This window comes from Columba livia, chromosome 1 (assembly GCF_036013475.1).
Source record: "Columba livia isolate bColLiv1 breed racing homer chromosome 1, bColLiv1.pat.W.v2, whole genome shotgun sequence".
NCBI lineage: Eukaryota > Metazoa > Chordata > Aves > Columbiformes > Columbidae > Columba > Columba livia.
Window position 1 is genome coordinate 151,298,493 of NC_088602.1, and position 22,799 is coordinate 151,321,291.

The following is a 22,799-nucleotide window of genomic DNA, read 5'->3' on the forward strand; positions in this document are numbered from 1 at the left end:
AGCTCCTTTACTGTGGAAATATATTGCACTGTATATTTTCAGGACAATGAAAAGATTTATTTAGCATATGGCTGACCTGGATTGTCATCACTGGCTCAATTGACCTTTATTGCCTTGGGACAGTGGTAAGATTAGGAGATGCTATAAATAGCTGTTGCGCTGTGGAAGTGGTATCACAAAAATGCACTTTACACAAACAGACTGTCATTTCATTTTGTGGGGGATGAGTGTATTTGCTTTACAAAAAGAGATCTCTCCTTTAGATGTTTTTGTCCTCATCTGATTCACGGCAGCTGAATCTGTGAGATTATTTTGGCCACCACCATTGGGTGCTAAAATATACAATGCAATAATTTTATGAAGCTTTCTGAAACCTACTGTCCAAGAGCAGCTGAGCTTTCTATCAGCAGTCTGCTGTGCTTTCTTCCACCTGATGGCTCACTATTCAAGGCTGATCTGGCAGGGCTGGGTGCCACCGGGGAAAGAGGCAGTGGTTATGCCATCGGCACTTGTGGAGCTCCAAGAGTGTTTCTGGTCACCATCTGTGACTTTTGCCTCAAGAGCTGTAAGAATGACTTTGGACCAAAAAGATAGAATTGAAATATGAGCAGAAAGTAGCAGTAATACCTTGAGGGATGCTTGTTTTACATAGTCTGATGCTGAATGAGTGAATTTTCCCAGTCTATAAAGCAAGTAAGAGCAACAGACGGTACGTTCTTTGTATAAACTCATATTTCATTCCTCCAATAAAGGCTATTTGGAATTATGTATAAATTGGTTCTGTAGGTTCAGCTGGTATGTAAGGAATAGGTGTAATGAATGGGAAGTCCACTGAAACAGACAAACAAAACCATATGTAGTTCACTGGAGTTGATATTTCAGCTTAGTGCCAGATGAGTAACTGATCTTCATTAAACAGTAATTTTCAATGATCAGATTACTTTATTCTTTTCCTGAACTGCTTTAGCAGAAGATGGCATTCAAGCACCATTTCACTCAAGCTGAAATTAGATGCTCTACTGCCTCTTCTGATTTCTGGAGAAGGGTGGGGTGGATAATTGGGTAATTATATTGGATATACATTCCATTTATTTGATTTTTTCTTTTTCTTTTCAATTTGCAGGAAAGCAATCTCAAGGTCAGGCCTCCAGCACTTGGCTCCTGTGCATTCTGTCAACATTGCAGTCTCCAATGGACCTGTGAAGGAACCAAGGGCGGCCTTAGAGTGGACTGTAGGTGTTTGGTTTTTTGGCAGTTAATTTGAGCAGTATCTCTAGCTAGTGCTCTCTGCTTCCTTAACTCTACGTAAGACATCGTGTTGCAATCAGAATTAGTGCTTCTATTATGAAATTAAGCACAAGGGAGAGACGCGAACACTTGTGGAGACCTGAGCAACACAGGACAGAGCCATTCAGGTTTTCCAGCTTGGGAACTGTCTGGCTACATTTGCTCACTGCCTTCTTGACAGGGTCTGTCATTCAAAGGTGACCTATTTTTAGCACCACAGGGTTTTATACCTCTGTTTGATGGGCCAAAATTTAAGGCTGAAGATACATGTCAAGTTGGTTGGGTCTGTAGGGTTGGTAGTAGAAATCTTTGGTCATGATGATTTGTGTAGGTATGGGTAGATTTCTTCTGGGCCCAAGCTGTATTACAGACACAGAGAACTTATATTTCCATCCCCTTCATCTTGTTTCTCTTACGTTTCTGGGCTAGTTTGGAAGGGGCCAGTTTAGGACTGTCTAGAATAGACTATTTCAGTAGGGAGTGACCTATAACAATTATCTAGACTGCCTGACCAACTGCCTGACCAATTCAGGGCTGACCAAAAGCTAAAGCATGTTATTAAGGACATTGTCCAAATGCCTTGTAGACACTGGTAGGCATATTCCAGTGTTTGATCACCCTCTCTGTATAGAAATGTTTCCTAATATCAAACCTGAACTTCCCCTGACACAGCTTTGAATCATTCCCATGCACCTTCCATGTGGTAATGCAGTGGTATATGCTAAGAAGTTGAGTCTTAAGCCAGCAGGTCACACAAATGTCCTGTTTAAAATGAAACATACAGTATATCTTACAATTGATTATTGTTAAAGAACTTAGTACATTGTGGTATCAGAACATCAGCCACCCAAGTGGCTTTTAGGTAAAGATAACTCAACATTTTGATGAATATGGCTTATGTTTATCTCTGTATTCTATACAAAGACTGAATGGCATTCTAGGTGGTGTGCTCTGCTGCAACCCCAGCTATTGCATTTAAAGTTTAAGGGCATGAAATTTTACATGCTGTGCTGCAGGAGGCTGAAATAGATTCACTCTGATATTCTGCACTTTAAGACAGAGTGTTAAAACAAGTTTGAAAGCTTACACAGAATCCCCTTGAAAGAGCTTTGGAGAACACCTTGATCTTACTCTCCAGGAAAACACAGATCCTGATTCAGCAATGTATTAAACCACGTGGCTGCTTTGATTTGTCAATGCCGTTTAGTAGAAATCTCAAGAATCAGTCACCTGTGTGAGGGGGTAGGCACAGGCTACATTAAACACCTTTCAAAATCGTACTTAGAAAACAACACTGGCAACAAAAACCCAAACCAAAAACTTAAACCCCAAACTCAACAAGCACTTATGTTTCTTCAGAGTTAACCGTCTGCTACTCATTTTACCAGGTGATTCCTCACGTGATCCCAATATGTAAGTACTGCAGGACCTGATACTGTGGGCTTTAATTGTGTGTGTGTGGGGGGGGAGGTGTTTCTGTACTTCCTGGCTTATGGTTTAATTTTTTGAGCCATTCAATTTTTCAGCTGTTCTAGCCTCTCAGATTGATATTGTTGCTTTACTTCATGTTTTGGAGAAGGGAGGTAACCCCATAGCATGAGGGGAAGGCACAGGATAGTAAGGGGAAGACATCTGTGGCTGGGAGGAGCATGAACTAGCCAGCTGTAGCAACTGGTGAATGTGAGGGAGAAAAGCATTTCTCAAATCTGAGGCAGAGTAAGAGAGATAACAGGGAAGTGATTTGGAGGAGTGAAGAAGTTGAAATGGACCAAAGTTTGTAATAGGTAGTGGATATAAATAAAAGAAATGGTTAAGTTTAAAATACTCATGTTTATTATTTCCAGAGGTGTATTTGGTAGCATGAAAAGATATTTGGATTACAATGTATTGGGTCCAAACAGGAAATCTTTGTATTTAATTACTGGAAGCCAGCATTACTCAGTGCTTGCTGCATCCCTATCTATATCATCCTGCTCTTTAGTACTTCTGAGGATGATTCTCCAAGGACTCACAATGGGAGATCTTCCTCAAGTCTAAGTGACATGAACATAAGTTGTCACTTGACTTTGCAGTAGAAAATGTTTCCTTTTTGTTATCTTCACAGTAATAACTGGAAAGAATCCCCTGGCCATAGTCTCCAATTTTGATAACTCCTTGCAGGTGATTTGCCATTGCCATATGATCTTGACACTGATTCAGGGAGTGAGATTTCCATGCCCTGCTCTGCCACTTACCTTGTGAGCAAGCTCGGATTAATTGTTTTGCCACTCATTACATTAACCTCTCTAGCTGTAAAATGGAGCTGATGATTCTGATGTGTCTTAAGACCCTTTTAGTAACAAATGGTATTGTTTTATTGTTGTTACTACCTGCCATTCTTGAGGTTTCTCTTCTTTCACTTACTTACAAATGCTCAGTTTCATCACATTTGCTACACCTCTTTCAAATTAACTTGTAGCTTTGTCTAATTAATGCTATCTTTCCACAGCAGGGCCATAGAGAATACATTCTCTGGAGTAGGTGATATTATGGCCAGAGGGCAATGCAGAATATGCAATACCATAAAAGAACAACCTTTACTGCCTGTCCCTGTGATGTTTATGCCCTGCCTGTCCTCCCACCCTCCCCCATTTTAGGCATCACTCCCACAAATTAAATGATAAATTAAGCAATTCTAGCCCAGATTCTCAAGTAAGTACAGACTGAGCCACCTCATAACTGTAAATATCTGTGCCCCTGTGGATCTACATCTTTATATATTTTCATGCTCTCAAGGGAAATAACCATAAGCTTTTGTGCAAAGTCATCCCGTAATTTACTTTTAGGTATTGCCTTCTAGCTCTTGATTTCTTTGTTGTCTACGAACATCCTGACAACCATCTAAGAAATTAATGTGTTGAGCTTCCCACTGGCCAAAATTTTCTCATTACTTTATTTGCTCATCATGCATTTGCCTGTTGATGCCAGGTTCTTGTCTTCTTCTTAGTAGGCAGTTATGACCCGTGACTACAAGTCTTAGAACTCTAGTTATGTCCATTAAGCAGCATTCGAAGATACGCGGCTCCTGTTCTTGGAACTCAATGAAAAAACATGAGAGTGATGTGTGCTTTGTGTTCTGTGAGTGCACAGACTTGTTTGGGTGCAAGATAAGTGCGCTTCAGACCAGAAGTGTATATAACCTTCTGCCATGAATTATATGAATATAAGACACACACACACAAATCTTAGAGATCTTAACAAGAATAGAAAACTGCATTTAAGTAGAAGTTGAAAACTGGCATTTGGCAATATGTGATACCACTTTTGTAGGTTTTACTTTTACATGGTTCTATAAAACTAGTTACCTGAGAGGGCCTATTCCGTTGCATAGGATATTTTAACATGCAGGAAAAAGTTGTTCATACTTTCTACTATCACAGAGACATAGTCCAATAACACATGTGACTGGATTGGCACAATGGATAGATATGGAATTTTTAGGAAGAAAAAGGCCAGAATGACAGGGAGAAGGAGTTGTCCTTCATATGTGAAAGAAGTGGGAATGCTTGAAGGTCTGCTGAGGAATGAGTAGTGAACCTGTGAAGAGCTCATGAGTCAAGATTAGAGGGCAAACCAACATAGGAAACATTGTTATGGATGTCTGCTACAGACACCTTTTTCAGGAAGAGTTTGAAGAAGAGGCCACCTTCAGACAACTGGAAACAGCCTCCTGTTGGCAGGCCCTGGTATTCATGTGGACAACATGAGCCATCCCAACATCTGCTGAAGGAACCACAGACCACAAGCAATCCAGGAGGTTTCTTGAATGTATTGATGAGAACTTCTTGACCCGATGAGAGGAGGTGCTCTGCTGGATCCCATACTTACAAACAAGGAAGAACTGGTGGGGAATGTGAAGGTCAGGGAAGTCTTGCCTGCAGTAATGATGACATGATGGAGTTCAGAATCCTGTAAAGAAGGAACAAGGAAAACAAAGCATGATCATGACTCTGGACTTCAAGAGGGCGGACTTTGACCTCTTCAAGGAACTCTTTCAAAGAGTAACATGATATGACTCTGAAGAGTCAAAAACCCATTGATATTCAAAGATCACCTCCTCGGTGCTTGAGAACAGCCCATCCTCCCATGTAGTAAGTCAACCAAAAGCAGCATGAGGCCTGCATGGATGCATGAAGAACTCCAGGCAAAACTCAGATACTAAAAAACAAACACCAAAACCAAGCAAGCAAAACCCCAACCACACAGATAACCCAACAAAAAATGCCCCAACCCACAAACAAAACCCCACCCAACAAGACTCCCTCTCATGTCCCACTCCTCCCCCAAAACCACAACAGGCGGAGACGGGGTCAGGCCAGCTAGGAGAAAGGGCACTACCTATTTTCACAGGGATGCGGTAAGGAAAACCAAAGCCATTGTGGACTTGAATCTGACAGGAACATGAAGGGTGACAAGAATGGTTTCTGTAGGCATATCAAAAGTGGTAGGAACACAAGGAAAAAACATTAAGCAGCTGCTGAATGGGGCAGGGGATGTGGTGACAAAGGACAAAAAAAAAAAAAATCTTCATGCTCAATGCATTTTTTACTGCTAAGACCTGCCTTCAGAAATCCTAGGCCCCTGACACCAGTAGCTGAAGCAAGGAAAACTTATCTTCTGTTAAAGGATGATCAGGTTAAGGAACATTTAAACAGACCTAATGTATAGAAGTCCATGGGACCTGGTGAGATACATGGTGATATCATTGCAAGGTCAGTCCGTTATCTTTGGAAGGCCATGATGATCAGAGGAGGTTTCTGAGGACTACAACAAAGCAAATGTCAATCCTGTCTTCAATAAGAGCAAGGAGGAGGATCCAGGAAACTACTCACTGATCAGCCTCATCTTGATTCCTGGGAAGGTAATGGAGCAAACCCTTCTGGAAGCCATTTCCAAAAATACTAAGGGTAAGAAAGTCATTGAGAGTGGTCAGCATGGATTTATGGAAGGAAGAACATGTCTGACCAACCTGACAACCTTTCATGATGAGATGACTTGCTTAATAGAAGAGGGGAGAGCAATGGCTACTATGTTGACTTTTGTGAGGCTTTTGACACTATTTTCCATAACATCCTTGTAGACAAAGTGATGGAGTGTGCTAGGTAAATAGACAGTGAGGTGGCCTATGAGAGGTGCTTATAATCAGTGAACGTGACTTTGCAATGAAACTGCTGCATTATATTCTGTATCTTTTTGACATTATTCAGCAATGCTGCCTGCGTACTTTCAAGGGCAGTACGTGTTTGTAAGTGCCTAGGGATATACTATGCTTTAGGTAATTAATATTTGTGTTAATACACTGATACAAGTTCTATACAAGATGAAATATTTCCCATCTATATAAATGTGTTACTTTTGCATATGGATGGTTTGGCTTCTGTATCATAACTTCCTAAAAGCTATACTAATTATTATGTTGACGAATATTTCCCTTTTATTAGAGTGTTTGCCAGGCTGTTTTGTAATTGGTAACTGAGTATTCAGTTGGAAAGAGATGTACGTTATCAGATGCTTCTATGAAAAAGGAGAACCCTGGGGTACAGATATCCCATTAGTGACATAAAAACTTGTAGCAGTGCTGGGAGCTTTAGTTCCACTTATGGAAGTAGTGATGAGTGCAAGCTCCATGCATCCTTAAAAATTGCTGAAATTTCAGCTACACTTGAAACAACGTGTTCAGGATCAATACTCCTACTTTGCTGTTTCTTTTTCATCAAGGTTTGAGAACTAATGTTCTTTCCAGAGAAATATACAGACAGAAAAGAGGTCTGTCATATTCTAAAGTGGTGGCCAACTTCATTGTTTTTTCCAGCAGTATAGAGGATGCAGTGTTATTATAGGAGGTGCCCTTCTAGAAAATAGCTATTTTTTTCCCATTGCTATCAAAAAACTGAAGTTGTTGTCAACCAAAATAATGGTTCATGAGAACATAGGGAATCATCATTTCATTTGGTAGCATCTGGATATTGCTCCTCTATGAAGACCAATGTTATTATTCTGCTTCTGCATACAGACGATCTTTCAAGTGATGGTAACAACAGTCTCGAAAGTGAGCAACTGATGCAGGGATGTTGGAAAGCATGGTGGGGAAAGGACAGTGGCAGAAAAATCTAGAGAATATGGTGAACCTAGGTCTGAATATTGAACACCTAAAAATAGTTCTGAAAGTTGGAGCCTATGTATCTTCAAGTTTTTTTAAGTAATGATGTGGTACTATACCTCCATGATGTTTTGTTTTATGTCCACATATTACATTTGAAATAATTAAAGAAAAAGTTGCTTTACATGAAGAATATTCTCAAATTAAAATATGCTAAGAAGAAGTTAAAATTGAGAATATATGTCAACAGAAAAACATTTGGGACATTACTATCATTTGCAGCATGAACATTACAAACTCTGGAATTTCAGAGTTAAGGGTAAAACACAAGCCAAACATTAGAGAAAGACATTTAGAAAAAAGACAAAAAACCCAACTTGTTTCTGCTAGATAGTGACCTCATAAAGAAAAGGGCTAAAGCTAATAATTTTTCCTTACAAATATGCTTAATTGAATTTAAGTTGATGAGCACTAATTTTACACCAATCATAAGTTTATTACCCAAACGTATATTTGTAAAAAATTTAATCTCTCTAACTGGAGTGTTAACAAAGGGAAAAATTTCTTAATGACTTATTTTAGAAATCTGTCTTATATAATTTGCAGAATACCTATCATGGCAGGAGTGGAGAAGAGCTCCATTTCTCTTGTTACAATTGGTGTTAACAACTGCTTTGAAGTAGAAAGTTGGGCTGACTGGTGTATTTGTTTGGCTGAAAATCTATGGCTGCTTGACGTGGCAAATTACATTAGACGGGTTTATCTGCATTGCTTTTGAAACCACGTTAACTGCAGCTTGAAGAACAGTGAGGTATTGAGATATTTAAGGGCTTTAGAAACATGGATAACACTTGCTCTGTTATTTAACCATGCTGGGTCACTTAAGAGAAGAGACCTAGTTAATTAGTGAAATGTGCACAGCATGTTATGATCAGGTACATGTAATTACATCATTTCCAAACTCCTAGTCCTCGAATTCCTATTTCTCTTTCACTTGAGGGGTGATTGCATGTGGGTTTTGTTTCATATGCAAGGAATATTTGCTGTACTGAAATTATTTTTGTTTGCTATTAAGGTGGTAATAGATCAGGAGCAATCAAATGGGAGGTCTCCATCTGGGAGAGCATATTGAGTTCATATGTCCCCTGTGAGGCTGGCTGCATCTGCCAGGAAAGTACATGTTGCCTCCACTTCAGCAAGCAGGGGCTCTTCATAGCACACTGACTACACACGCTTACAAGGCCTGAGAAGACAGGGCGAGGAAACAGAGTCCCCAGTTCTCTTTTTTAGCAATTCAAAGCAAAGCATGTCAGCCTTAAAACAATGATTTGACAGATCAGCTAAGCTGCTCTAACATATCATTCCCACTGGACCCACCTTTAACTCCCCAGTTATGCGGTCACAGGGTGAGTCATTTTGTCCAGCTGATTTGGTAGATAAAAGTGATATATTTTTTTCCATCAGTTGAACTGATTTGTGTGTAGTTTTACAACCACTAGATGTAGCATAAGGAAAATGTCAACATCATGAGACTGGGGGCTAAGGGGTCAGGGACAGAAAGAGGTTGACTGCTTCTTTAGTAACCATTTATTCCTAAAGCTAGCATAAAGACATCAAATGCAAAATAAACCAACTGGCAAATTATTTATGAAAAGGTTCCTGAACCCAAAACTCTTGTGGAAAAATATCTGTGGAAAAATATTCAAGTGATAGTGTAGCCTCTACCATGCTTCAGTTTTGTATTGGTAGATGGAGTACCCATTTGTCCAGTACTTGCTCAAGTAAAAATTCTTCATAGAAATGTATTTATTTTTGTTAAAATTTCATATTAGAATTGAATGAAATTAGGCTTGGAAAAGGCCAAAGCATTTTGGTTTGGCTGTCTCATCTTAATTTTCTTAAATAGCAACAGAATGTCTTATCATATAAATGACAGTGCTGTGTAAAATTTGAAACATTGAAGTCCAAATGATTCCCTTTGATCTTATTGAGACAAAGTAATTGACAGGCAGAGGTTTTTGAGGGAGAGCATTTCAGCTTGGGGAGATATCCACTCTTTGCTCTTCAGGATGAAAGAAGACTTTTTAAATGTCAGTGTGCTGGAACTGAAATTGTGAGTTTTCACACACAGTGCTGTGAAATTGTTCGCGACAGTAGGTATCTGGAGGTGTGCTGCTTATGCCAATTCAGGTTACTTACATTTTTATTATCTAGTCTTGTCAGAACTCTATCATAGAATGAACTACAAAGGTCATCCCTGTAGACTACTTACTGATTTTATTTACACTGTGATGGAAAATAAGACATGAATCTATGCTATAGTCTGGAACAACTAATCTAAACTAGGTTATGGAAATAGGCCACTTATCTTTAGAAATCCTGGATGGCAAGTTATATGGACATTATCTGAATGAAGGGGTGTTTAATCTATTTTTTTAAATGAAATTTTGATTCCTCATTAAACATTATGTCCCAGGAGCTACGTGTTTTCTTACTTAGCTTTCATAGTTGATCTTTTCTAACCACCTTCTATAGTCTATAAAATTTAGCTCTGAGTTATAATCTTGAGTGCATTGTTTCGTCAGCAGAGAATGTGCTCAGGTCAAACTCTCTTTGATGAGCTCATATCCTCTGCTTCAGTCCTCTCATCCATCTCCTCATAAACTAGGCAGGAAGTTAATATGTTGTGCAGTACTGCGGGTATAATAATTTTATTATTATTATTATTATGTGACCAGGCTTTCATGTAGTGCTGTAAAACTGATATAGTTCTTTCCAGAGAAAATTACTTTTATGTAAGGATAAACTTGAAGGAAAAGAATTTATAATCTATATAATTTACCATCTAAGTAAGGCTTGAACATTTTCTTAAACTAGTCAAAGTCCTTAAAAGCTATTTGGCATTATAAAAGTGCTGAAAAGCCTCACCTATACTATCATGCCCTGTACTGTACAGTTTAAGAAAATCTCTGTCATAGGAATGCTGCAGTTCAGGTGAACAGACAGACGAAATGTTGAGAAGAAATGGAGGTATAGGATAGTGTGCCACTAAATAATGTTTAATCAGAGTTTAATGGCAGCAGACTGGAATCCTGGTCTCGCTCTCATCCAGCTGTGGGATAATACATCGATGGGAATACTTCTGATGAAGTTAGAAGACCTATGGACCCATAGATCTCTCACCAGAAGAAAACAAAGGAGAAAAAACCAAGCCAAATCAAAACGCAACATGTTCTTTTGGTTTATTTGAAGTGAGCACTATGTGCAGACTTGCATGGATCTTGCTTATTTTGGATGCACTTGTACTCTGTGAGGCAAAGGTTTTTGCCACTTATGCTTCTCTGTGTTGCCTAAGAAATCCACATGGCAAGAGAAACTTTCTCATTTCATCACTTTGAAACTGTCAGTTGGTATTTTAAAGAAATTATTTTAACCAAGATGGCTATTTCAGAGCATCCTGCTGTCGGACACCATCTGTTTGGTAAACGTCATCATTTGTGACTTCTACAGTGTGGGAACCAAATGTCAGAGACTGTCAAAGCATTTTCCATCAGGCTCTAATTCTGGCTGAACAGAAATCCTGTTTATTTACTTTGCTCAAACAGTAGATTTCTTAAACTTTTTTGTCAAGCCAGGGTTACAATCAAGTGAAAACTGTAGTCTTTCTAGTATCAAATTTTCTCAGAACAAGAATTTCAAAGAATAAAGGTACAGATAGGGTTAAATGAGGCTGTCAAAGAAAAATCAGATGTCAATATGTTAGGTAGACTTTTAGTCTGGCCACTTAGTATTTTGTTGATATTTTCATAAGCATACAGTGTTGATCCAGTCATTTTAAAGAAAGCATTTTTCCTTGTTTAAACCACCCTGCCATCCTAAAGCTATAGTCAATACGTTGTTTTGCACTTCTGGGCCTACTTCTCAAAGTTTTTGGGCTCCTCCAATTAAAATTTCAGTAGTTATGCTTTTGTTTTGTCTCTCTTGATTTTCTGTTTCTTAAAAATTGTGTGTGCATCTCATGCTTAATGAAATCTAGACTCCCAGTTAAACTAGGCAGCATGTGGGAAGAACATGGGCAAAGTTTCACTGAACTGTACACAAAAATACATTGGTTCTGATTGGTGACGCCTCATTTTTTAAACTAAAAGAGGAGAGATTCAGGCCAGGCAATGAGGAAGAATTTTTTTACAGTGAGTGTGATGAAACCCTGTCCCAGGTTGCCCGGAGAGGTGGTAGATGCCCCATCCCTGAAGACATTCCAGGCTGGGCTGGATGGGGCTCTGAGAAACTTGATCTAGTTGAAGGTGTCCCTGCTCATGGCAGGGCGGTTGGACTAGGTGACTTTGGAGGTCCCTTCCAACACAAACTATTCTATGATATATCATCAGCAGCCTTTAAGCAGGGGTGATCAGCCAGGATAATACTGTTATGGCCTTGTGTTGTAGAAAAACACATTATTTTTTTTTCCCTAGATTTGTGGTGAAAAATTATATATATATATATATATTTAATTCACTGCACTCACATGGCTGAATTTCACAAACCAGACTAACAGTCATCTTTTTTCAGGAAAATGCTGTGAACGGAGAGCATCTGTGGCTGGAGACAAATGTTTCTGGGGACCTTTGCTACCTGGGAGAGGAAAGCTGCCAAGTAAAATTCTCAGTGAGTTGTTTTCAGATTTTCTTCTCTCTTTCTGAGGTAACAAGCCTGACTTCAGACTGATACAGTACTCAGATGTTTAGGATCTTGAATTGTTTGCTGTTGTTGAAGCTTGTGTTCCAAAAGGAATGCAAAAAGGGGTAAAAGGCCACTGGTTAAATGTTTTGTTGCTTGGAAAATAAGCCCCAAACAATTTTGAGTGGCCCAGAATACTTACACAGTGAGAATGGATGTAATAAGTAGCTTTATTAACATGGTAAGGGAAAAAAGGTTAAAATATTGGGATGTCTCAGAAATATTCAAAGAAAGCAGCCTATTTTATTTAGGTACAGAAATATATCACTTGCTGGGGTCTCTGAGAATAAGGTCTGATAAAATTTTTGGGTTTAATCACTGCAAGAATTTGAACTGAATTTTTCAAACTCTTGAATGCACTCACCAGCAATGGGTGCAATCATATTTGAGTGTTTGCTTTCTCTTTGAGAATATTCGAGGTTTGCCTTCCCCTATTGAAGCTTTTCTGCTGTGTATGAAAAAGTTCAATTGGACTGATCTTGAAGCCACTGTGTATCTCTTTATTGACTGTAATTCTTCCAGATGACTTCAGCAACTCTTAACCTAGTATTTAAGATAAACTGCTTCAGCAGAAGAGAAAACAAGCAAACAAACAAACAAAAACCAAACAAAAACTCCTAAACTTCTTGGTATTTAGAAATTCTGATGACAGAGAGTGGGGATCCTGTGTTCAAGTCCTTACTTTGAATCAATGCGCAAAGGAGCATCCTGGCCATTAGATTGCAAAATGTGAGGAAAGTCCCTCTTCTCTGGTGTGTTTGTGTATACTGCCTGTCACTCTTCACTATACCATCTTTTTGTTTTTATTTAAAAAAACCTTCTCAGATAATTTGATCCAAATGAAAGCATTTTGATTCACTAATTAACCCCTGTGTTTGGGGCACTTTGATCCAAAATACTAGCGCTTTCTGTACCTCCAATTTAATATCCATCCTGTGTAACTTCTCGAGCAAATTAGTTGCTTTATGCCATATAATATTAAGACCAACCCTGGGAAGTCTGTGCCAGCTTACAAAGAGTGCTGAAGCAAAGTTCCAACAGTAACAGGCTGCTGATTGTCGGGTAATATTCAAAGGAAGCTTCATTGTGTGTTTGCCCTTTCCTTAAATTGATCCTGAGGTTCACTGGGTTTTGGCAAAAGCTGGAGACAGGATTTATTTGGCTGAGTGGACCTTTGGTCTGACCCAGTATAACTGTTATTATGTTCTTAACAGAAGCTTGCCTTTCTAAAACTGAGTAAATACTTCCTCACGATTTAGCTCATTGAGAATAGTGTGAAAATTCAGTAACACATTACCTACAATTTGCAAGGCTGTGTATTAGCTTTGGAGGTGTCTCTCTGAGTTGAAAGGACTTTTTGCAGTAGCTGGTGAATTAGGTGCACTGACTTAGACTTCTATCCAGGAATGTTTGGAGATATCTTACGTGGTGACAACCTGTTCCAGCCAATAGGCCTGCAGATGTTGAGTCGTATTTAGGAAGCAGCAGTTGCCCCGTTCTTGATTGCCTTGCCTTTGCTTGATGTCTGACTGAGATTCCATTCACTTATAGGTATTAACGTATTGATTCCCTTTGGGGAATGTGGTATCTGTGTTTATAACATGTTACGGTGTATGGGGCTTTCATTAGATTAAGAACTAGAGATGGAAATGAAAATCCACTTGAGTTGTGGTTACTTTAACCTGCTCTGTCAAAAGGCTAATGCTTTTCCAGTTGGTTTCTTTTGAAGATACTGTGTCTGTCTTTGACAGCTCTTTCACGTGCAGACTATTTAAGATCAAATGTTTTAAATGAAGAAGTAGTGAGAAATAATTAAGCTGTAGCTGCACTCTTTGCATAAAATGTTAGCCTATACAGAACATTAAGTCTTAATCTCTGGAATTTGGAGTTGACACTTCATGATAAGTCAAAGAATTCGAAGTAATAAAAAAGTCTGAATTTTTACTAGCCTCTCACTATAACTGGTGATAACTACTTGCAATGCCACCAGCATTCAAAAATTAGAACAACTTAAAAGCAAGATTTAAAAAAAACAGCTGCTCATATGGCAAAGGTAATATGCTCATATTACCTTTGTTTGCTTTTTGTAGTTTTTTGTCTTAGGGATTGATTCCTTTATGTTGTCACACTCTTAGTAAACACAGAGGCTAAAAATGTACTTGAAGTTAACAACTCACAAAACATGTGAAAGCTTTCTCTGTTGTATGGTGTCATGATTCTTTAAATGAGACATTAGAACAACACTCCACACACATGTGAGCATGCAGAGCTAGGATATATCCAGATAATTATGAGACTCAGTAAAATTATAATAATTATTCTATAATATGAGCAGGAGCTGTGTTCCCTATTTCTCCTTGAGTTTATTTGCAATATATTGAAAATTCTAAAGAAATATTTTATTAGAGATTTAAATGAACATGAATAAATTGAAAGGAAAAAATCTAAAGCGAATGAAGCTCAACTCACTGTGTGTTTGTAAATTTTCTGTCCCTCAAGAACAACATTATAAATTAAACTTCTGTGAACATTAACTCCATCTGGTTTATTAAACTGAGTATATGCAAGGAGAGGAGAAAAAAAAAGTAAATATATTCTTTCTCTCCTGGATGCATTCTCTTGCCTTTTATATGCTTTGGCTCAGGGGATTCAATGAAATTATTTTAAAAGCCCTACTGAAATTAACAAAACTAACTAGCATAATTAGGTTGAGAATTTTGTCCCTGCTGAAACATTTCATAAGCATTTAACAGCATTCTGTGCGAAGTTTATCATTCTCTGCTAAATGACCCAAGTACTTAGGTATTTTTCTGTAAGGCGATGGTCAGGCCCATCAGATTAAATATTATATGATAAGCATGAAATGACATAATTTTCTGAACTGCTCTGAGTTCTCTGATTTGCATGTATGGTTTTTTGTCTCTTCTCACTGGTTCTGCTCATCATCTTTGTAGGCTGCTCCCTTGTAGAGTGATGATCTTGCACTGTTAACAGCCTTATCTGCTACCTCAAGGGAACATTTTACTTCTAGTTCACAAACTGGAGTACGGTGCCTCTGTCTTTTCCCCAAAGTCTAATTCTTAACTAGAAGAGCTTCAGACCTTTATTTTCAAGATACAGAACAGCTGAGAGCAACAAGAAAGGAAAAAAAAAATGCATGTTGCATAAGGCACAAAACATCTCCTGGTTCCACAGCAATTTTTTTTCCTCCTGGGAATAGCGCACCTCCATGCACACATCTCCCTTTCCTCTTGCAGAAATCTGCTCTGCGGAGGAAGTGTGCTGCCTGCAAGATTGTGGTCCACAATGCGTGCATGGAGCAGTTAGAGAAGGTAAGACATTGCCATCTTCTGGAGCCTGATGCAGGCAACACTCATTTAATCCTTTTACTAATGTTTGAGTCTGGAAACCACCGTATGCCAAATTAGGTTTTCATAGCTGTTTTAACAATATGTTTGTTAAAAATGTTGACTTAAAATCCAGCTTATTTTTAGAAATATATTTCTTCAAACCCTGTGAACAATAATAATTTTTAAAAAATCAACAAAAAAATGCCATGGAATGCTTTTACATTTTTTATGTTTAAAAAATAATTCCCCTCTAATTCTAGACTGAAAACTGAAGCTATAAAATGCACTATCATGTCATGTACAAAATTGACCTTCCAAAATTCCTCAACTAAACTCGGCATAATTAATTGTATGACGGCTATATTTATTACAAGCAATGCAGCATGTTACTATGAACATTTTTCACTGAATTTACTAGACTATACTGTTGTCTCCTCAGAACTTCAGAAATTAATTTCTTCTTTTTAAATTGGAAAATATCAGTCTTTTCTTTTATAATACCACTATTTGTGCCCTGTTGCTCAGTTCCTTCAAGGAGCCCTTATCACCCCCAAGCATCTACAGAATATGTAGCACTAACTTCAGTCTTCCTGTCAGTGATTTGTCTTCATTATGCCTAACTGGTAATGTGTTAAAGAAATCTCCCCCCACCCTTTTCTTTCTTGATGGGATATGAAATACGAGAGGAATTCCCCCATTGATTTCATTAGAGCTTCATTTTCACTTCTATATGTTTTGCAATGTTGTTCTTCATAAAATAAGTTGACGCATAACAAATTTATAGCAGCAACTCTTTGGAAAGAGCTTTTTCCTTTCCAGGCATTTGGACTTGTGTTGACAAATGTCACAGTGATTGCCACAATACCATGTTGGAGAGGTACCATTTCCACCCCCGATGCTTTTACCCGCAGTGAAATTAGCATTAGCACATGCTTTCAGCACAAAATGTTACCAGTGAATTTTTCATGACTTTCTTCATCAGCAGCAGTGCTGACTCTCCATAGCCCAGCGAGCTGGTGGCATTGCCAGCCAGAGCAAATGAGCACTTAGATAAAAAACATCCTCTTGAACTTGTTTCTGCTCTTCTGGAGACTATGAAATTCACTTATTGGCAGAGGGCTTTATAAAGTCGGCATCCCTCTTAAACCCTGTGCAGTTTAAAACTGGTGCATAAGTCTTCTGCTTGGCCCTCTCTGCAAAGGTGTAAGTTGTAAGTAAAATAATATAAGCTAGGGTTTTTTTCCAACCTGCCGTGATTTAGCAGTGAAACAACAAATTGCAATTCCAGGTGAAGAGCAATGAGAGACTAATATTGCTAAACATTTCATTTTTTTTTAAGTAATAAGTATTTTGTTTACTTTTTTCCTTCTTTTTCCCCCCTTGAGTTATTATTTTGAAGACCATTATAAAATTATGGAAGAAACTATTTATATGAGAAGGGGAAGGATTCTATTTAAGTTTGGGGAAACCCAAACCTTCATAACAAAAACATAGCTGTGCAGTATCATTAAGTGTTTTGTTCTTTGAAGTATAGTCAGTTTAAGCTTGAATCTGTTTCACTTGGTGCATCATTCTTCACATATCCTTCAGCCTTTTCCCATGCCTTTCTCTCCTTTGGTATATTTTTTCTTTTCTTTCTGCATCCCCCCCTGCTCTTATTTCTGTTGGTTTCATTTTCTCAAAAGATTTTTTTTTTTTTTTCCTTATATAACTCCCTTGTTGTTAAATGCTTTTTCTCTTCATCTCCCTAAAAATGTTTTCCATTCACAGCAGCTCTTGTTGTCCTCTTTCTGTTTTTCCTCTCCCATCTGAAGGAGGCAACTCCACTGCATGAGGCAGTACAATGCTCCCCAAATGGTTTGTGGTTTGGGAGGTGGATAATGGCAGCTTGATCTAAGCAGAAGATACAAATTTAGGGTAATTGGCACAGCTCTTCATGTGAATATATCTCCATCTCCAGATTTTGTCTATGAAGACGTAAAGCTGGGATGTGCAAAAAAGTCTTACAAAGTTAGGTTTCCAGCTCCTGTTTACTCTGGGACCTCATCTTAAGTCTTCTTTGCTTGCAAGTGATCATCTTCAGAAAAAAAAACAAAACAGATGCAGTTTTCTTCTAGGCAAGAGAGAGGGAGAGAGTTTAAATAGTTGAACTGAGCAGGCAGCAATAGCATTAGTGAAGATAAGGTCTGTGTAGAGATCTAGCAAGGAGAATTACTATGGCATATGAAAAGAGGTTTTCTGGCATCTGCCTAAGTTACTTTCTTCATCTAGTAAAGCTAATATTTTAGTAGATTATAAATATTTTGGAATTCTGGCCTAGATCAACATATTGGAAAAAATTCTCTGTCAGTTCACTTTCAGTTCTAACAGATTTATTTTAATGCCAGATTAATTTTCGCTGCAAACCGACTTTCCGAGAAGGTGGCTCCAGATCTCCAAGAGAAGTAAGTAATGGACAGATGATGATTGCTTTTCATTTGATTTGTGTGGAGCTTGTGTGGAGCTGCGGCAGTGGTTTTAGATTCAGAGGAGTCTTAGCCAGAGTATTGGTTCCCCATGGGACATGTTCTCGTCTCCAGAACAAATGTAAAATGAATTCTAGCTGAAGCACCCCATTACTTACAATGACAGAAATAACTTCATCTTTCTGTTGTCTCTCTTCCTGTTTATTCAGCTATTTTGTATTTTTTTTTTTTGTTTTCGGGGAGGACTAACATTTCTTTTTTTCTTGATCTTTGAATTATTTTTTCCCTCTATTTCACTCTCCTTATGCTTTCCTCTCTCTTATTTTTTTTTAGAAGTGTCTCTAGTGCCCTAAGGTTTGTGTTTGTGGTGTTTATTTTTTTAACCCAAACAAACAAAACCAAACATTCAAAAGCCTCATGATTTTCCTCCAGCTACTTTATGAAGTCAGTTCCTTTGAAGGTGATGGGGATTTATTGTTATTATTGATGTAGTTATATATTTGTCATGCGTAGTTAGAAACCAGCATTTCAAAAACACCTCTTAGCTTTTGCAGCTGATTTGGTGGCCAACTTGCTCTTATCAGAGCTAGCTCAGTTCCTTGCCACACTGACAGTCCAATGTTGGCTGATACAACAGTGTAACCCCCTTGCCTGCACAGAAGCAGGGGCAACAGTTCTGTTCACCTTCCCACCTCTTGCTGCCATCCAGGGTGTAAGTCATCCAAAGAGGAAGAACAGACTAGACTACTTCAATGACTGCTCCTTCCTGCCCTTCTTCCCTTCTCCTCTATTAACTTGTGATTTTTTGTGTTATAAGCCTGTGTTTCTGAGCAGAATAGATCAGGGCCCCCCACTGTGGCTGTAGACAGCGGTGTTTGGGTACTTCTGTGCTCTGTATTTAGGTGATGGTTATCTCTGTGTCATGTAATGAACTTTTGTCTTTTCATAGAAGAGTACTGTGAGAGTAATTGTGACTGCATTTCAACACAGATGAAGAACACTATCTTGTCCTTATTCTTCCTCCAGTTTTGGTTGTGCCTGCGGTTTCCTGTGGGGACTGCTGCCTTTTGCTCCAGAAATTATTGCATTGGCTGAAGGGACCTTCCTTTTGGTGTCTGTAAACCAACTTCACACAGATGGTACTGTTGAGTGCAAGCTGCCATTATGTCCTGTAACATACCTTTTTGTCCTTCTTTTGCAGAACTTTGTCCGACATCACTGGGTGCACAGGCGGAGGCAGGAGGGGAAATGTAAGCAGTGTGGAAAGGTGAGATTTCCAGTGCAGCACAATCACAACACTGGGTGCTTAGGAATTCAGGGTAGCCAGTAGCTCCTTCTAGTCACTGAAGTTCTTTCACCCTAAGCACTTGGCCTCTCTTAAGGGCTAATGACATGCCTAATATGTTGAATGGTAACAGCCTTGATTCCCATGTGGAGAGAGAAAAGGCAGCTGCATCCACAGGAATGAGTACCCCACTTGTCCTGGGACACTGTACTGTACTGCCTGCTTAAAATTAGGAGGAAAGCTGTGGCTTCTTGAGCTTCTTCATTAAGCAAATCTCATGTCAATATGGTGTTCTTGTAATACTATCCTCTGTGCCAAAATTGTGATGGCCTATTTTTTTCAGGCTTCTGGAAAAAAAAAAAAAGGCTATTGCTTTCATTATGCCCTGGCAAACTCTAAGATTTGTGAGACTGTTTCATATTTCCTCTGCTGCATAGGCTGTAAAAGTTGAATTCTAAAATGCTATAAGAGGAGGTAAGAAATACCTTAGCTACTGAAGGCTTTCCATCTGAAATATTATGAACCCCTGAAGTCTGTTGAGAGATATTTAAAAATTACATTAATACAGGAGTTTGATTTCCTTTCTCTAGCACTGTATTATACCTTTTCCTTCTTCTTAACATCAACTAGTAAGAAAGACTGTGTCTCATCTCCGTGGCAGAGCACTAAGAGGAAAATCGGATTTGTATCTGGATACTGATGTAGATCATCAGCTACAAGCTGCAACAAGGCATGCAGTAAAAATGTGATACCCTTTTGTAGCAAGTAGCGTGGGAACAGTGCAGCAAGGCACATTCCATGCAACATTCTTGTGGTATGATTCTGCAGTGATACTGCCTTCCTCCTCTGTCCTTTTGGCATTAGGAGTTGATTTTGCAATGGGTATAATTACTACCTATCGTATTAAAACCTGTACTGTGGACATTCATTTGGGCAACATGACCAGTCCATCCTAAAATTCCTGTCAGTCACAACTGATGTGGAGAAGTCCAGAGGAAATCACATTTTTACCCTTAAATAAGAAACACTCAGTTGAGAGTAACACAGCTGTATTGTAGTAGAGTTATTTTTTTGTCAAGAAACAGGAAGGATTAGGGAAAATCATAACAAAAAAAATCTTATTATATTTATTGTCCAAGCAATTGCCTATTATAGCAAAATACTTGTCTGTCTCATGCTCTGCTGTTAAGTTTCTTATACTTGTGAGTGAGAACCATCTTTTATATTGTCTTGTCATGCATTGAACTTCACTGAAAAGTTAACTCTGCAGCTACTAATGGGCATTCAGTCCACAGGACAAGACTCCAGCTAGTTCAAAGTAAAATTCTCTGAAAATCCTTCTTTATAGTGTCCTAAGTAGAATCATCGAATCGTTTATGTTGGAAAAGACCTTTAAGATCATAGAGTACAAACCATTAGCCTAACACTGCCAAGTCCACCACTAAACCATGTCCCTAAGCACCGCATCTATACATCTTTTAAACACTTCCAGGGATGGTGACTCAAGCACTTCCCTGGGCAGCCTGTTCTACAATTTCGCAGCTCTCTTGGTAAAGAAACTTCTTCCTAACATCCAATTTAAACCTCCCCTGGCACAACCTGAGGCTATCTCCTCTTGTCCTGTTGCTTGTTACTTGGAAGAAGAGATCAGCAGAGCCTGTGTGCCCACTGTAACACATTACTTGCTAGCACAGATACAACTTACATAGTCTTATCTAGGCTTCAGTTTTCTTCTCTTCTTCCTCCCAGGAGTGATTTCACTTGAAGTACTGAAAAAATGCTATATGCAGAAATTGGCGTCAGGGAAGGGAATTGGGTGCCAGTGGATCAGGGCTAATCAAGTACCATTAGGTTGACATTACCACAAAGGTGAAATTTTCTATCCTTAAAGTTTCTAAATTTTGTATGGCCCAGGAAATAGCTGAATTTCAGTTTTCCTTCTCATTGAGAAAAAGCAGAAGAGATGATTTCTGGTGGAATATGGGGTCTTCAGTGTTTCAGTCTGATAGTCTCATAAAATCTGACTGTGACCTGCAGTGCATCATTTTATTTCATCAGTTCCTTTATTTGTAAATCTAGCTTTCAAATAATTGCTATCATTCCTCAAACATGTATCCCTAGGAAGAATTAGCTCACATTTGTAAAGCAATTTGAGGAAGAAAAGTGGTGTTTTATTGCTACTTATCATTAATATGTTTTTATTGCTGTATCATTTGCTCTAATGACTCCCTAAAAGCCAAATGGCTTACTGAATAAGTGAAAAATGGTCCACCCAGAACCAGACAAGCTGCTCAGTCCATATGTTTAAAATACAGTGCTGATGGGCTGTGCAATTAATGTACTGAATTTTAGGCTTTGTTAGTGGAGGTTTTTGGAGAGAATAATTTCTCCCCTGGTTGTTACAAAGCGAAACAAACCAAAACATTTCATGGCTATGAGGGACTGAAATATTTTTTTAACACACATTGGGACAAGAAAGAGTAATATATGTGAGAAACATTAAGCAGCACTAGTCTAAGTGAATGAGACAGGGGCAGGTCCTGTCTGACCAACTTGGTCTCCTTTTATGATCAGGTGACTCACCTGGTGGATGAGGGGAAAGCCGTGGATGTGGTCTATCTGGACTTCAGCAAGGCCTTTGACACTGTCTCCCATAATATACTCTTGCAAAAGCTGGTAGCCCATGGCTTGGACAAGTGTACTCTACGCTGGGTTAAGAACTGGCTGGAGGGCCGGGCCCAGAGAGTGCTGGTGAATGGGGCTGCATCCAGCTGGTGGCCAGTCACTAGTGGTGTTCCCCAGGGGTCAGTGTTGGGTCCAGTCTGTTTAACATTTTTATTGACGATTTAGATGAGGGGATTGAGACCATCATCAGCAAATTTGCTGATGACACCAAGTTGGGAGGGAGTGTCGACCTGCTGGAGGGCAGGAGGGCTCTGCAGAGGGACCTGGATAGACTGGAAAAATGGGCTGATTCCAATGGGATGAAGTTCAACAAGGCCAAGTGCCGGGTGCTGCACTTTGGTCACAACAACCCCCTGCAGCGCTACAGGCTGGGCGCAGAGTGGCTGGAGAGCAGTCAGACAGAAAGGGACCTGGGGGTACTAATTGACAGGAAGCTCAACATGAGCCATCAGTGTGCCCAGGTGGCCAAGAAGGCCAATGGTATCCTGTCCTGTATCAAAAATAGCGTGGTCAGCAGGACAAGGGAAGTGATCCTTCCCCTGTACTCTGCATTGGTGAGGCCACACCTGGAGTATTGTGTTCAGTTCTGGGCCCCTCAGTTCAGGAAAGACATTGAAGTGCTGGATCGGGTCCAGAGAAGAGCAACACGACTGGTGAAGGGACTTGAGCACAAGACCTATGGGGAGAGGCTGAGGGAGCTGGGGTTGTTTAGTCTAGAGAAGAGGAGACTTAGAGGTGACCTCATCACTCTCTATAACTACCTGAAGGGAAGTTATAGCCAGGTGGGGATTGGTCTCTTCTCCCAGGCAGTTAACAATAGGACAAGGGGGCATGGGCTTAAACTCTGCCAG

General features: G+C 39.2%; 1 protein-coding gene across 4 annotated transcripts in view; it reads left to right on the forward strand.

The window, feature by feature from the left end:
* The window catches only part of DGKI (diacylglycerol kinase iota), a 221,469-nt gene that overhangs the window by 81,525 nt on the left and 117,145 nt on the right, over positions 1–22,799 (forward strand). For all 4 annotated transcript variants that reach the window (XM_065038789.1, XM_065038782.1, XM_065038799.1 and 1 more), the window contains exons 2-6: positions 1,124–1,232; positions 11,996–12,091; positions 15,421–15,495; positions 17,901–17,957; positions 19,180–19,245. In XM_065038789.1, coding sequence (XP_064894861.1) covers positions 1,124–1,232; positions 11,996–12,091; positions 15,421–15,495; positions 17,901–17,957; positions 19,180–19,245 — 403 coding nt within the window. The remainder of the gene's footprint in view (positions 1–1,123; positions 1,233–11,995; positions 12,092–15,420; positions 15,496–17,900; positions 17,958–19,179; positions 19,246–22,799) is intronic.